The following is a 13,501-nucleotide window of genomic DNA, read 5'->3' as shown; positions in this document are numbered from 1 at the left end:
GAACAGTGTTTTTCAACCTTTTTTGAGCAAAGGCACACTTGTTTCATGAAAAAAATCACGAGGCACACCACCATTAGAAAATGTTAAAAAATTTAACTCTGTGCCTATATTGACTATATATAAAGTAATTCTCTTGAATAGGAATCAAATAAACACAAAGAAAGTATTTTATAATTACTTTATTATGAAATATTAAGTAAACAAAATAGTGAAAAATTATAAAATTCTTGTCTTGTCTGCACCTACGGCACACCAGGCAACATCTCGCGGCACACTGAAAAACACTGGTTTAGAAACAAAGCCTGGAGTCTGATCACCCTAAAGGGGAAGGGATTATATAAGGTGTGACTCATTGGAGGTCATTTTAGACTGTCGACACACCAAGTATTTTAAAAAATCTTTTTTATGTCAAAAGAACCTGAGAAAGCGATGGCAGAATCAGCAATAGACTCAAATGAGGACCTGTCAGAAGAAACAGAGGACCTGGAACCTCTGGAACCAGATGATGGTGGTAAGAAAATTACCCACATCCTTGCATTCCTGTCTGATCTTGGCCACTAACTCCTTGAGGGCAAGTCCTAGCTTAGGCCTAAATATCTCCATCCACTCTGTTGTCAGGAATGTCCCTGCTCAATCATACCACAGGTGCAGCTAAGGCTGTGCAGGTGTTGGGGAGGCTGGGGCACAGGGAGCACCTTCTGTAATGGTCACCTCAGCACCAATCCTGTGCCATCTCTGTCTCAGGGACTTTCCAACAAGTCACAAACCTCCTCAACATCATAGACAGCGAATCAAAGATGGATGCTTCTGGGGCAGGTCCTGACATGCGGAAGACGCTGGCTTCAGTGATAATTACGGAGAAGGCCACCACCAAGCCCTGTGTGGTGATGAATGCTCTCATCCGCTGCCTACAGGTGCCAGAGGTAGGGCCTCCTGCACCCTCAGCCACTCCTCTGAGCTCGGCCACAGCGGCTTCTTGTGTGTCCATCTACCACTCAGCACACATACTGACTGTCAAAGGTGCAGGGCTAGGTGCCGGGGTATGGAAATGGGCTGGTCTGTGAAGTTCTAGTTTCTTGAGGACCTAATGGAGACTGTGGCTATGCCAATTTTTAAAAGCTCTTCCATATTCTGACACAATGGGGTTGGGAGCATCATTCTAAAGCTGTAGCAAAGCTGGTGGATATGGGAGAGCAAAGACACAGCAGACCCAGAGCACAGGGATGTTGGGCCAGTTAGCTTCTATCCCCATGGAGCCATACCATTGCCTAGACCAGTGGTTGGCAAATTGTGGCTAGCTTAACCCAAGGCAAATGTACACCCCCTTTAAAGCATGACAAAGGACTTTTTGAACTCATCCTTGTCTTGTTTCCCTTTACTCATCTAGAGAAGTTCCAGACCAGACTCTCAGAAGTTTCTTCTACCCTTAAGAATACACCCTTGGAATCAGTGGAATTTAGTAATGTAGGCGTTCAGAACAAGTCACTCCTTGGGCTGCTATGGTATATGGATTGTTTTGAGCTAAAGACAACCAAGACCCTGCAAGAGAAACTTCTGCACACACACACTCCTTAACTACCTAGAGCAGTGGTTGGCAAACCTCGGCTCATGAGCCACATGCAGCTCTTTGGGCCCTTGAATGTGGCTCTTCCACAAAATACCACAGTGTGGGGATGTCTATTTTGAAGAAGTGGCATTAGAAGAAGTTTAAGTTTAAAAAATTTGGCTCTCAAAAGAAATCTCAATCGTTGTACTGTTGATATTTGGCTCTGTTGACTAATGAGTTTGCCGACCACTGGCCTAGACAGTCCAAGATAAAGGCACCGAGAACCCCCAAGTGGCTGGCAGGCATCACCACACACTGAAAGGCCCCTGAGTTCCTGTTTTATGCCAGTTTTCAAGTTTTGAACAATTTTTCTCTTGTGCCCATAAATATTTTCCAGGGATTAATCTTGATCGCAGGGAAGACTGTTCTTATTACAATTTGCCTGCCATTTATGTAGGTTCATCAAGAGTGACATATATATATATATATATATATATATATATATATATATATATATATCTTCTAAGTTCACTTTGAAAATCCAGAGCAATTATTCTCAACAAATGGGATGCAATACTGCCCCCAAATGGTAAAACTGGTTCTTAAAGGGGAGCGGAGAAAATCTTCCTTTTTAATATATAAAGCACAGAACTGTATACAGCCATAAACAGGTACAGACTATATGTGTGGTATTAAGGTTTCATTAGGGCCGATTAGGGAAGAAAAGTCTAAGAAGACTCATTAGGAAGCAACAAGGACCAGTTCTGAATCCCTGAGCCTTGTGGTACTGAATAGCAATGGCCACAAAGAATCTGGTTGGTGTTTTACTAGCTTCTCTGACTTACTAAACCAAGACTAGAAAAACAAGACCAACACTCTCTATATAGATTTCACTAGTAGAACATATAAATTTGGGTGAATTCCTCTCTTCTTGAGGTCCCCGAATTTGCTAAGATGTCTGGTCTGTTGGAAAGTGGTCTTCTTACTGTCTGGAAGAGAAATCCGTCTTCCCAGAGGACTCTGCAGCAATGGCCCATATTCAGAGTCATCCCTCATTTCTTGAGAGTGGCTCATTGTAACTGAATAAATGAGAGTCATTCTTAAATTCAGCTCCCCGGGTGTGGTCTGGATTACAACCTCTTCGTGCAATCCTATAATTTATAACAGTGATAAGTGCTGTCCAGGAATCAAAATAGAGACAGAGGAACATTCCCTGATCTGAAGTGCTCCCTCACTATGGCAAAGGGCAGAGCAAACCCAACTTCTTGGACTCTCAATTGGGTCAGTGCCAAGTCTTGAGGATCTGGTGTGCTGAGTGTTTGACGTCTGCCTTGCTGAGCATGCCAGACTGAACACGGAAGAGGGAACCATTTGTAGGCCACACTGATATGGCCAGTTGGAGGAGTTTGATGGAGGAGGGAAGGGCAGGTGATGGAGATGGAGGAGTAGGGGTCTGAGGTTTGGGATTTTCCTGCCCGCCATGCTTGTTCCCCAGATCTCCACCCAGCGGAAAGTCAACATTTATAACATCCTGCAGGAGATCATTCAGCAGGAGGGGGAGCTGGAGGAGCAGTGTGTCCACAGGCTGGTGACCATTGCCTCCAAGGAGATGCGAGAGATCCTGGAGGTAGTGGAACTCTGGGCTCCATTGGTATCCTGTGTCTCTGGCAACCCAGGGTGGGGCTGTTGGTGGGTTTGGCCTATGACAACCAAGGCTCTTGTCCAACCACCTCATAAGGCAAGAACAGGCTGAGCCCAAGGGGGCCCAGTGGGGCTGGAGAAGGCATGGGACTGGAGGGTTTTATGAGGATCCAGTGGTGGTCACACCACATGTCCCTCTCTGGTCCCCTCAGGTGGAGGGTTACATGAAGGCAGAGGTGGCCAGTGACACCCTGGTCGCTTTGTCCCGGAACCATTTCAGTGTGGTCATGTACGAGATGCAACACCGTCTCAAGCCCCTTGAGCTCACAGAAGAGTTTGTCATTATCACCCTGGCGAAGCTGGCCAACGGCAATGGTAGGGTGTGGAGGCCCTCAGCCCAGTTCATGGCCCCTTCGGGCTAACCCAGCACTTCCTCCTAGTCTCTGTCCCATTCTCCCACTCCATTTCTTTCTTTTCTTCTCTTTTCCTGGAATTCCTTCTTTTCATCTCCATGGATCTCTTAACTGTCAAGATTCTCTCTCTCTGTCTCTGCCTCACATTTTGATCTGTATTTCTCCATCCTTCCATCTTCTCCAAATCTCTTTCCTCTTCATCTGAGGCTCTATTCTTCTCTGTCTTCTCATCTCCCTCTCTCATTTTATTTCTCTTCTCTCTCATTCCCTTTCCCTTCATTCCACAAAAGAAGCACTGAGTCCATGCAGGCATTGCAGTGGGTGCTGGGCCACAGCAGGGAATAAAACATGCACAGTCTCTACCCTCATAAAGGACCATAAACAAGTAAACAAGAAAATAAGTGATCTTAATAAGAGCTGAGGATGTGAAGAGGACAACCAGGCAGCTGCTTGAAATCAGGATGAGGGAGAGGACTTCATCTCTGTAGGGTCCTCATTGAGACAGTTATATTTCAGCTGTGACCTAAAGGATGAGATGATGATATCCGTATGAAGAATGGGATGCACTAAGACATTATGTGCAAAGGTCCTGAGGCAGGAAAAAGCTTGGCTTCTCTGAAGAGCTAAGAGGTCAGAGTGTCTGGAGTTAGAGAGCCAGGGGAGATGGTGTAAGATGAGGTTGGAAAGTTAGGCAGGCCGAGCGGGTAATGAGTCTTGATTGTATTTGAGGGCAATAGAAAGCTACTGAGGGATTTCAAGGCTATAGAATTGCATGATGAAACTTAGCTGTTGTGTGGATGGAGACAGGAGATATGTGAAGATGTGGTGATGGTGGCTTGGGTTGGAGTGAACAGACTGAAGGTATGCATGGGGCTTGGGCATGAAACTGTAAGTTATGTGTAGGAGGCAAAGAGGAAACAAGAATGACTCCCACATTTCAGGTTTGAGCAACAGGGTACATGGTTGTTAATGTCCTGAGATGGGAAACATGGAGAGAGAGAAAACTTGGGGGCTCAGAAATAACCTCATTTGTATGTATTGATCCTTGTGAGATGTCCAAGTGGAGAGGTCATCTGGGGAGCTGATATATGGAGGCTGAGTTCAGAGGGCAGGTCTGGGCTTACCCTTCCTACCAGGGAACCTCAGAGTGTAGGTGGAGTTCAAAGCCCCTGACCCCAAGGGCATGAAAGAGGAGAGAGAAGAGAAGAGAGAAGCCTCAGCATTAAGAAGGCTTAGGAGGGATCGTAAGAACAGGGAGGAAGGTGAGGATAGTGTAATGTAGTGAGCCTTGCAAAGAGGACAGTGATTCAGAAATGACCTAGGAACCGGTTGAATCCCATCTTGCTGAAGGATCTAGTAAGATGAGGCTGGAGAAGGCTGCTTGGCCAAGAAGAGTTTCATGGTGTGCTGGGGATGGAGCCTGGGCAGGCTGGAGAGAGTTGGGAGGGGTAAAGACAAGGAGGATCAGTCACTTGTGAGATAACAGCTGGAGAGGTTCAGGGGCAAGGGAGGGCCTAGACCTCTTGTGTGCTAAGGCCAGAGAAAAGGACAGAGGGACAGATGGATGAATAGGAGGAAGGGGCCAAGCCAGGGAAGGAAAGTCTTGAGAAAGCATATTGGTGGGAATGGGGGCTCCCAGCACAGTGGAAGATTAGGTTCAAAGAGGTGTCAGAGTGGGGCCTGTCACCTGTTACTCTTTCTCCCAATAACCTCTTTTCTCTGTCCCCTTCCCATCTCTGTTTCCTTTCTTTCTCTGCCCTTCTTTTTTCTACCTGCTGTCTTTCAGTTCCTCTTCCTCACTCTCTTTCTGTTTCTCATCCAAGAAAATCTGTGACACCCAAAGGCAGGGGTCTTCAAACTATGGCCCGCGGGCCACATGCGGCCCGCAGAGGAGTCTGATCCTGCCCGCCAGGTTTTCTGGGCAGTGAGTGCAGCTGAGGTGTTACAGTAGGAATTAGTAGTTCATATAGTCCGGCCCTCCAGCTCTCTGAGGGACCGTGATCTGGCCCCCACTTTAAAAAGTTTGAGGACCCCTGCCCAAAGGGAACAGACATCATTCCAAGGAAGCCGATATGCTCTGAGAGCTCATGGTCTCCCACTTCCTGCCTCTCCCATCTTTCCCGTGGCTCTGTCTCTGCTCTCTCTCTCCCCCCATCCCTTTTATGTCTTCCTTTCTCTTCACCTACATTCAGATGGCTCTTCACCTCTTGACTTCCACACTATTTCTTGTGGTCGCAGCGGCACAAGGGGGTTCCTTGGCTCAGCAAGCAGGCACCTCAGGATTGGGTTGGGGGCAAAGTAGAGGTGTTATCTTTGCTTTCTTCCGGCTTACCCTGCCCCCTCAACCTCTCCTCCACACTACAGTGTTTGAGTTCATGCCCTACATGGGCATCACCCTGGCAACCATATTCACGATGCTGAGACTGGTCAATGAAGCCAAGATGCGCCAGGTGATCTGTGGTGGTACGTGTTCCCCGTGGGCCTGCAGGTCTGGCCCAATCAGAGTGCTGGAGGGAAAAATGGGGTAAGAAGTGGGGGTGTGTGGGGATTGTTGAACCAGAAGCTGTTTGTTCATTTATTCCCAAACATTTGTTCAATCTACTACTTGGTGTGGCCTCTGATTGGCTCTCCAGGCTGGGGCAGGTAGCTTAGAGGAGGAAGTTATCCCTGTAACTTGGAGTAGCTTGCTCTGTAGTTAAGCTTCTCAGGAGAAGACAAGTGAAGGAGATGGGATTCACAGGGTGGAGGCTAGGGGAAATGTCTCTGTGTTGGGCCTGACTTGGGCAGGTCTTTGATGCTGTTTATATCTGATCTCCGTGCCCACATTTTCATTAAATAATGTTTTCTTGGTCCCCAAATCCCTGAACCCTGAGAAAAATAGGGCAAACTGGGTTTGCTTCCCTCTGTATTGGCGTCCCCAGGATGTAGGTAAAGAGTTATGTCCAAGCCCCATTCTTGACCCCTGCATGTGAATCTCAAGGGCTAGGGCCTGGACATGCCTGTGTGCTTAATGCTCCCCAATCCCGGGATACACAGGTATATGGGATAAAAAATTAGGGAGTGGTGAGGGGCTGGGAGGGCAGAGAGGGAGAGATGCAGAGGCAATTTTTCTGGGTTGTGCCTGGCCATCTCAGTAACCTACTAGCTGTGGAAGTGTGTGAGCACTCCCTCTTTCTTGGAGAAAAACTCAACTCTACTTCCAAAGTCCCCTCTGTCACATATTTTTGACTCTGTGGATGGGGCTGTGTTCTGCCTCCTGCCCCTCTGGGTTCCCCCTCTCCCACCATAGCCATGGAGACCTTCTGTGAGACGGTGCAGTTCTACCTGAGGCATCTGGAGGACAGCATGTACCCTGTGATGACGGAGGAGCAGTTTGCTATAAAGCTGTTCCCGATGTATCGCTATTTCGTGACCGTGTGGCTGAGGAGCAACAACCCAGAGGTAAGATGTGCCCTTCTCAGGTGGGGGGCTGCCTTCCCCTACGTAATGGCTCCTTAGCCTGTGAGGCTGGGAGAGCTGAGACGCCGCTGGGTCCAGCCTTGTTCCCAGGACCTCAAAGAAATAGTGACCTAATTAATGACAGAGCTAGGAGGTCATGCCCCTGAATGCCCAGGTACTGGTGTCCCAGGAGGCCGGCTTGATAAAGCCTGGGGAGCTTCTAGATGGGGGTCATGTTATGTGCAAGTGGGAGCTCTCCATGTGGATTACCTATGGGAGCTATTTTCATGCCAACTTTATGCTATAGGACTGTTTCACAAATGAGGAAAGAGACACAGAGTTAATAAGTATCTGTACAAGGCCACCCAAGTGACAGAGTCAGGACTTATGGGGACAGCCAGGCCTCACTGCTCACCTGTGGGGCCCTGGGCAAGGACTCAACTCTACTTCCAAGGTCCCCTCTGTCACACATTCTTGACTCTGTGGACAGGGCTGACATGACTGGGCCTTGCTGGGGACCCTGGGCCAAAGAATCCTGAGATTCCCCTCCTGTGGTAGGTGAAGCTGGGGGTCATCAAGTCCCTGAGGCCCATGCTGAACCTGCTCCTGCCCAACGATGACCTGCGGGAGGAGGTGTACGACTACCTCCCCCTGCTGCTGGCAGAATACCAGGGCAGCCTGGAGGCCCTCTTCATTACGCAGGTGCGGGCTGTGCAGGAACTCACCTGGGCTGGAGGCCTGGTCCCCAATTGTACTGGGGAGGTCGGGGGGAGGGGGAGTGAGAGGAGGAGAGGTGCCATCTGGATGGAAGGTGGGATGTCTGATATTTGGACGATTGACAGCAGACCCAATATCTATGCCCTATGAGGAACCATGGGGCCTGGTACTTTTAGGGAGAAGGGACAAGATCCCAAAGGGTTTTAGAGGCCACGGCGAGGCTGTGACCTTTGTGTAGTTCCCTGGGGCTGCTATAACAAAGAACCACAAGGTGGACGGCTTAAATCAACAGAAGTTCATTCTCTCAAGGTTCTGAAGACCAGAAGTCTAAACTCAAGGTATGGGCAGGACTGCATTCCCTCTGAAGGCTCTTGGGGGGGGGGGGGGGGCGGAATTCTTGCTTGCCTTTCCCAGCGTCTGGTATCCAGGCATTGCTAAGCTTGAGGCAGCATCATTCCTAACTTGTCCTTCATTTTCACGTGGCCTTCTTCCCAGTTCCTGTCTCTGTGTCTTCTCTTCTTATAAGGACACCAGTCACTGGATTTAAGGCCCAGCCTAAATTCAGGATCATTTCATCATCAAGGGTCTAGACTGTGACCCTGAGTTGGTGGAAGGTCATCTGCCACCATTTGGCCATCTGTTGCAGGTCTTGAGGCAGATCCTGGAAGTGTCAGTCATCACCAGCACCCCTGTCCCCCAAATGCATCTACACACTATTTTCACAGAGCTGCACACCCAGGTAAGGCTGGCAAGCGCGGCTGGGCATGGCATTCTTAGGGTGGATCTTCAGGACGCGGGCTGCAGCAGGTAGCTGACCAGGTCGAAAGGGCGGTGGAGGCTTTGTCTTTCTCCTGTGCACCTACATCCCACTGTCCGGCTGTGATCTCACCCACCCTCCCTGCATGGCCCCTTCCCAGGTGTGCACCAAGGCCTCCGTCCAGCAGCAGTTCAGCAGCCAGAACGTGAGAGAGATCGAACACTGCTTCATAGCTCTCGGTGAGGCTCTCCGCACAGCTGGGGCCTGCCTCCCCCACTGCTCTGGCTCAGTGGGAGGGACTCAAACTGCCCTTCCCCCTGCAGCTCGCTCCTTCCCTAAGGAGCTGATGAAGTTCTTTCTCAGCCAAATGGAGATGAGCAAGGAAGCCATCCGCGTGGGAACCCTCACCCTGATCAGGGCAGTGGTGGGCGCAGATGGTGAGCCAAGGGCAGGAAGGCGGGTGGGGGTCAGGAGAGGTGGGTTTCATCCATGTATGGACCTATGTCACTTCCTCTTTTGTAGGCACCACTGGGTGGGTTAAGGAGCCAACGCTCTCAGTTGCTTCACGTTTTCTATCCTAGAACTTAATCAGACCCATCTTCCTCACACCTAACCCTCTCCTTAAACTCTGATCCCAGCTTCCAACTGAGTCTGAATTTCAGACTGCTGATGTGAATTCTAGTACTAACCCCAAAGGTGAATTTTAGCCTCATAAATCATGTAGGTATATCCCTAAATCATCATTGACCCAATGCTCAACCTTAGTCTAAACCCCTGATTCTAAATCCTTAAACCCAAACTCTGGCCTTGATATCAAAAAGAAAATTCTGTCTCCAGCCAAGCACAAGCTCAGACCTCACCTTTCGAACAATGTGCCGCCTGCTGGCAGCATGCAGTCCTGCAGGTACATGGTGAGAAGAGCCTGGGTGGCTTTTGCTCAGCCCTTGAACTGAGTGTCTTTGTGCAAGGCACAAACCTGGCAATTGTGTGCGGGACCTTCTGCTGATAGTGCGGGACCTTCTGCTTAAATTTGCATTTCTTACCTCTCTCTTCAAGAAATCAAATTTAAACACCCACAAGACCCTTTCTACCTATCCAGTGGGCAGAGATGATAATCACTAGATTGGCCTAGCTATTTTTCTGTAAAAGGGGATAGTAAAATTATTTTCAGGCCACATGGTCTCTGGAACAGTGGCTCAATCTGCCATTGCAGAGCAAAAGCAGCCATAGACTACAGAGCTTGGCTGTGTTACAATAAACCTTGATTTACAAAAGTCAGGTTTGGGCTGAATTTAGCCTATGGGCTACAGTTTGCTAATCTCTGGTCTAGACGAACAAGAAACCAGCTTCTTATACTTCTTTGATAGGGGTGTAAATGATAAAGAATTTTTGTATGCTCAATTGGATAGGGACCAAAACCTGGGCTCAACAATCTAACGTTTTGTCAATTGTCTGAATGAAATAATTGCCCAAATGTTCATTGTAACATTGTACATTAGAAACACCTAGTTTTTTTTTTTTTTTTTTTTTTTTTTCCAATAGGAAATTCTTGGAATGATAGTATAACCAAATAATGGAGTATCATATAGCCATTAAGGGTGTATTCAATCTATACTTTTGCGTGGAAAAGCTACCCTTTATGTGTTTAATGTAATAATATAGTATGAGACAGTATATATAGCATTACCTTAGTTATTTAAAAGAAATCTATATATTTATGCATAAATTGGTTTAAAAGGACCTAGTGTTGAATTGTAATTTTTTAATTTTAATCTTGCAATGAACATACAATATTAAAAAAAAACAAACATTTTTACTTTTTTTAGAGAGGAAGGGAGGGGGAGAGAGAGAGAAACATTGATATGAGAACAGAACATCTATTGGCTGCCTCCTGCATGCCCCACTGGTGGTCCAGCCCCACAACCCACCTATGTGCTCTGACCAGGAATTGAACCAGCAACCTTTCAATGCATAGGATGATATCCAACCAACTGAGCCACATTGGCCAGGGCAGCACTATTTTAAATTTTTTTATTTTATTAAAAAATGGTTTGATTGGTTTAAGAAAGAGGAAGGGAGAGGGAGAAAAAGGTAGAAACATCAATGATGAGAGAGAATTATTGATTGGCTGTCTCCAGCATGCACCCCACTGGGGACCAAGTCCACAACTCGGGCATATGTTCTGATAGGGAATGGAACCATGACTTCCTGATTCATGGACTGATGCTCTGAGCACACCGGCTGGGTGTGTACCATTATTTTTTTATTCTTCACCTAAGGATCTGTTTTTAGGAGAGAGAGAGAGAGAGAGAGAGAGAGAGAGAGAGAGAGAGAGAGAGAGAGAGAGGGAGAGAGAGAAAGTAGGGACTGAGGGAATGAGGCATAAACACATCGCCCTAGGATGGGCCAGTTTGGGGTGGGCCGGGCATTGGGAGGCTTCTGAGGGCAGTGCCCTTCAGCATGTGGTGGTGAGTTGGAGGCTCAGGAGGCTGTGACATGGACAAGCCACCTGATGCCTATCCAGGGAAGGTGAGCTTCTGCTGCTCTGGGCATCTCAGAGCCCATCCCTGAAGCCATCGGCCCTCCAGGATGGTTTTCCTCTTTCAGATCCCAAAATGAACATCAAGACCATCTGCCTGGCCATCCGAGTGGTCAAGAACACCATCTCTGACACCCGCTCCAAGGTAACAGGCCAGAGACCTGGACGGGGTGGTGCTCAGAAGTCCCTGCTGGGAAGCAAAGGGAAGTCAGCAGGAGCCTTCTTCCATCAGCAGCCCTTGGTTCCTCTCCAGCTCTGTGGGTGAAGGCTGGCCTCCTGAAGCAATGCCCTTCAATAGAAAACCTAGCTCCCAGCCAGCCCTGAGTAGGGCTGGAGGTGAATGAGGCCCATCAAAGCTGTGGCTCACCCTCTTCTCACTCTCACTGCTGCCCACTGCGGTCTCAGACACACTTAGACAGAGGGCAGGCCAAGGGGACTCAGCTCAGGCCAGGAGTGTTGTAGGTCATTACTGCATGTGAAAAAAGCAAACCAGGGATTTGCCCTTTACCCTCCAAATAAGGGAGCCACTGCAGCCATGGCCACCTCGGAGTGTAGCTTTGGTTCTGGCCTCAGAACCTGGGGGCTGCTGCCTGACCCCAGAGAGGAGAGGTCCAGAATGGGAGGGTCTGCAGAAATGAGGAGGGAATGGGGGATTTGGACTGGAGGTTCACGCAAAGCTGTCTTCAATCCTGTCTGGGGGAGAGAGAACAGGCTTGTTTGTGCTGGCCCACATATGAGCCTCAGGGAGCCTCAGGTTGTCCCCTGAGGATGGACCTGTCTACGTAAAAGGCAGTCACTCTATGTCTCTGAAAGGTCCAGGCGAGATTCTGGGGAGGACATGCTGCAGAGTGGCATCCTCTGGATGAGGCAGGGGTAGTGAATAGAGTGGGTAGTGGCCACGTGGCTCCTGAGACCCCTTCCAGCCCCAGAACACCCCAATTCTACTGTCTCACGTCATGGGACTGATTGTTGGATGCCCAGCCTCCCACCCTGGAGCCCACCCTAACCTCCAGTGTGTCTGCCACTTTGTCCTCTCAGGTGAGGATGGCAATTCTCCGCATCATCGGCCAGTTGGCTCTGTCTGGCTTCCAGGAAAGGATCAAAGGCTGGGGCCTAAAGTACGTGTCCATTCAGCTGACCCTGTCCACCTACAAATTGGTGAGTGGTCCTGACATGCAGACCATGGAGCAGGTGGACTTTAGAAGTGGTTTCCAAAGTGTTGGAGAAGGAATGTACCTGAGCTTGAACTATATGCATAGACATCCTTGACACAGTATGCAGACCCAGTAAACTATAGGTAAAGGTGGGTGCAGCTACACAGGGAGGAGTCTAGAAAACACAGAGAGGCATTCTGGGCTCAGGGCATCCTGGAGATTCAGTGTCTGGGCTTCAACCCCATGGAGGGTGAGGAGATCACACTGAAGCAAGAACACAGCAAGCCCCTTGCCAGCTCTCAAGCAGGGGCCCCCTTGGTTCTGCATTCTAGACAAATCGCAGGGAGAGCTATCATCAGAGGGACCTGGAGGAAAAGATGGTCCACAAAGTCACCATGGACACCGTGAAGATCATAACCTCTGCTGTCAGTGGGATGACCAACGTGAGTGAGCCCCACCCACCTGCCCACTGGGCTGGCACACTGAAACTAATTGCTCGTGTCTGCATGGTGCCAGCTTGGGAAAATGGTGCATGTCCAGAGCTGTGCTGTTGCTTCTCCCATTCCCACTGCCTGTGATGCCTGGGGACATTGATTTTCCAATTGCCTGAGCTGTAATCCTTCAAGATCCAGTTCCAGAGTCAGGTGCTTGATGGGAACTTAGAGCCCCCAGATGCTTGGGCAATGGCTGGCACACAAGTAAGCCTTAATATGTATCAGCTGATTTATTGCCCAAAATGTATTCCCAGAGACATGTAGTGAGGCTTAGGGGGACCAGCATTAGCTGGGGGTGTTCAATAATCATCCAAGGAGGGGGGAGATGGAAGGGTGAAGTTGGGGGGCTCCAAGAATCTGTATCAGTCAGCGTTCTCCAGAGAAACAGGACCATAGGAGATGCACACATACACGCAGTTTACTTCATGGCATTGGTTTGTGCAATTGTCGGGGCTGGCAAGCCTGAAGTTTTCAGGACAGGCCTGCAGGCTGGAAACTCAGATAGGAGCTAATGCTGCTGTCATGAGGCAGAATATCCTCTTCCTCATAGAAACTTAGTTTTTTTGCTCTCTAACTGATGGGATGAAGTCCACCCACCCTATCTCGGATAATCTCCTTTAAGGATTATAAAACCCATTCACAGTCACATCTAGAGTAGTGTTTGGTTGAATAACTGGGTACTCTTACCTAGTCATGTTGACACATAAATCTGACCATCACAGTAGGCAAGCTCAGCTGAGTCATCTGCCCAGTGTATACCTCTGTAGGATTTTGGGTCAGAGGGAGGGTGCTGGTTGAAGAG

General features: G+C 48.8%; 1 protein-coding gene across 15 annotated transcripts in view; it reads left to right on the top strand.

Moving 5' to 3' along the window:
- The window catches only part of MROH2A (maestro heat like repeat family member 2A), a 45,251-nt gene that overhangs the window by 4,456 nt on the left and 27,294 nt on the right, over window positions 1-13,501 (top strand). For 9 of the 15 annotated variants that reach the window (XR_014795680.1, XR_014795681.1, XR_014795682.1 and 6 more), the window contains exons 2-14: window positions 416-511; window positions 745-923; window positions 3,042-3,173; window positions 3,400-3,562; window positions 5,965-6,063; window positions 6,890-7,041; window positions 7,597-7,740; window positions 8,402-8,494; window positions 8,673-8,751; window positions 8,836-8,949; window positions 11,120-11,196; window positions 12,090-12,209; window positions 12,538-12,648. Coding sequence is in view for 12 of the 15 variants with exons in the window: in XM_084891736.1 (XP_084747862.1) it covers window positions 430-511; window positions 745-923; window positions 3,042-3,173; window positions 3,400-3,562; window positions 5,965-6,063; window positions 6,890-7,041; window positions 7,597-7,740; window positions 8,402-8,494; window positions 8,673-8,751; window positions 8,836-8,949; window positions 11,120-11,196; window positions 12,090-12,209; window positions 12,538-12,648 (1,545 nt within the window). In the remaining 3 variants the exon portion in view is untranslated. Of the gene's footprint in view, window positions 1-415; window positions 512-744; window positions 924-1,387; window positions 1,503-3,041; window positions 3,174-3,399; window positions 3,563-5,964; window positions 6,064-6,889; window positions 7,042-7,596; window positions 7,741-8,401; window positions 8,495-8,672; window positions 8,752-8,835; window positions 8,950-11,119; window positions 11,197-12,089; window positions 12,210-12,537; window positions 12,649-13,501 lie in introns of those variants that run through there. The other 6 variants (XM_084891739.1, XM_084891738.1, XM_084891734.1 and 3 more) reach the window with 6 other exon arrangements.

The sequence above is a fragment of the Pipistrellus hanaki genome (assembly GCF_964339955.1).
Source record: "Pipistrellus hanaki genome assembly, chromosome: 8".
In the NCBI taxonomy this organism is placed as follows: Eukaryota; Metazoa; Chordata; class Mammalia; order Chiroptera; family Vespertilionidae; genus Pipistrellus; species Pipistrellus hanaki.
The sequence above is the reverse complement of the archived record's forward strand: the minus strand, read 5'-3'. Positions and strand labels throughout refer to the sequence as shown.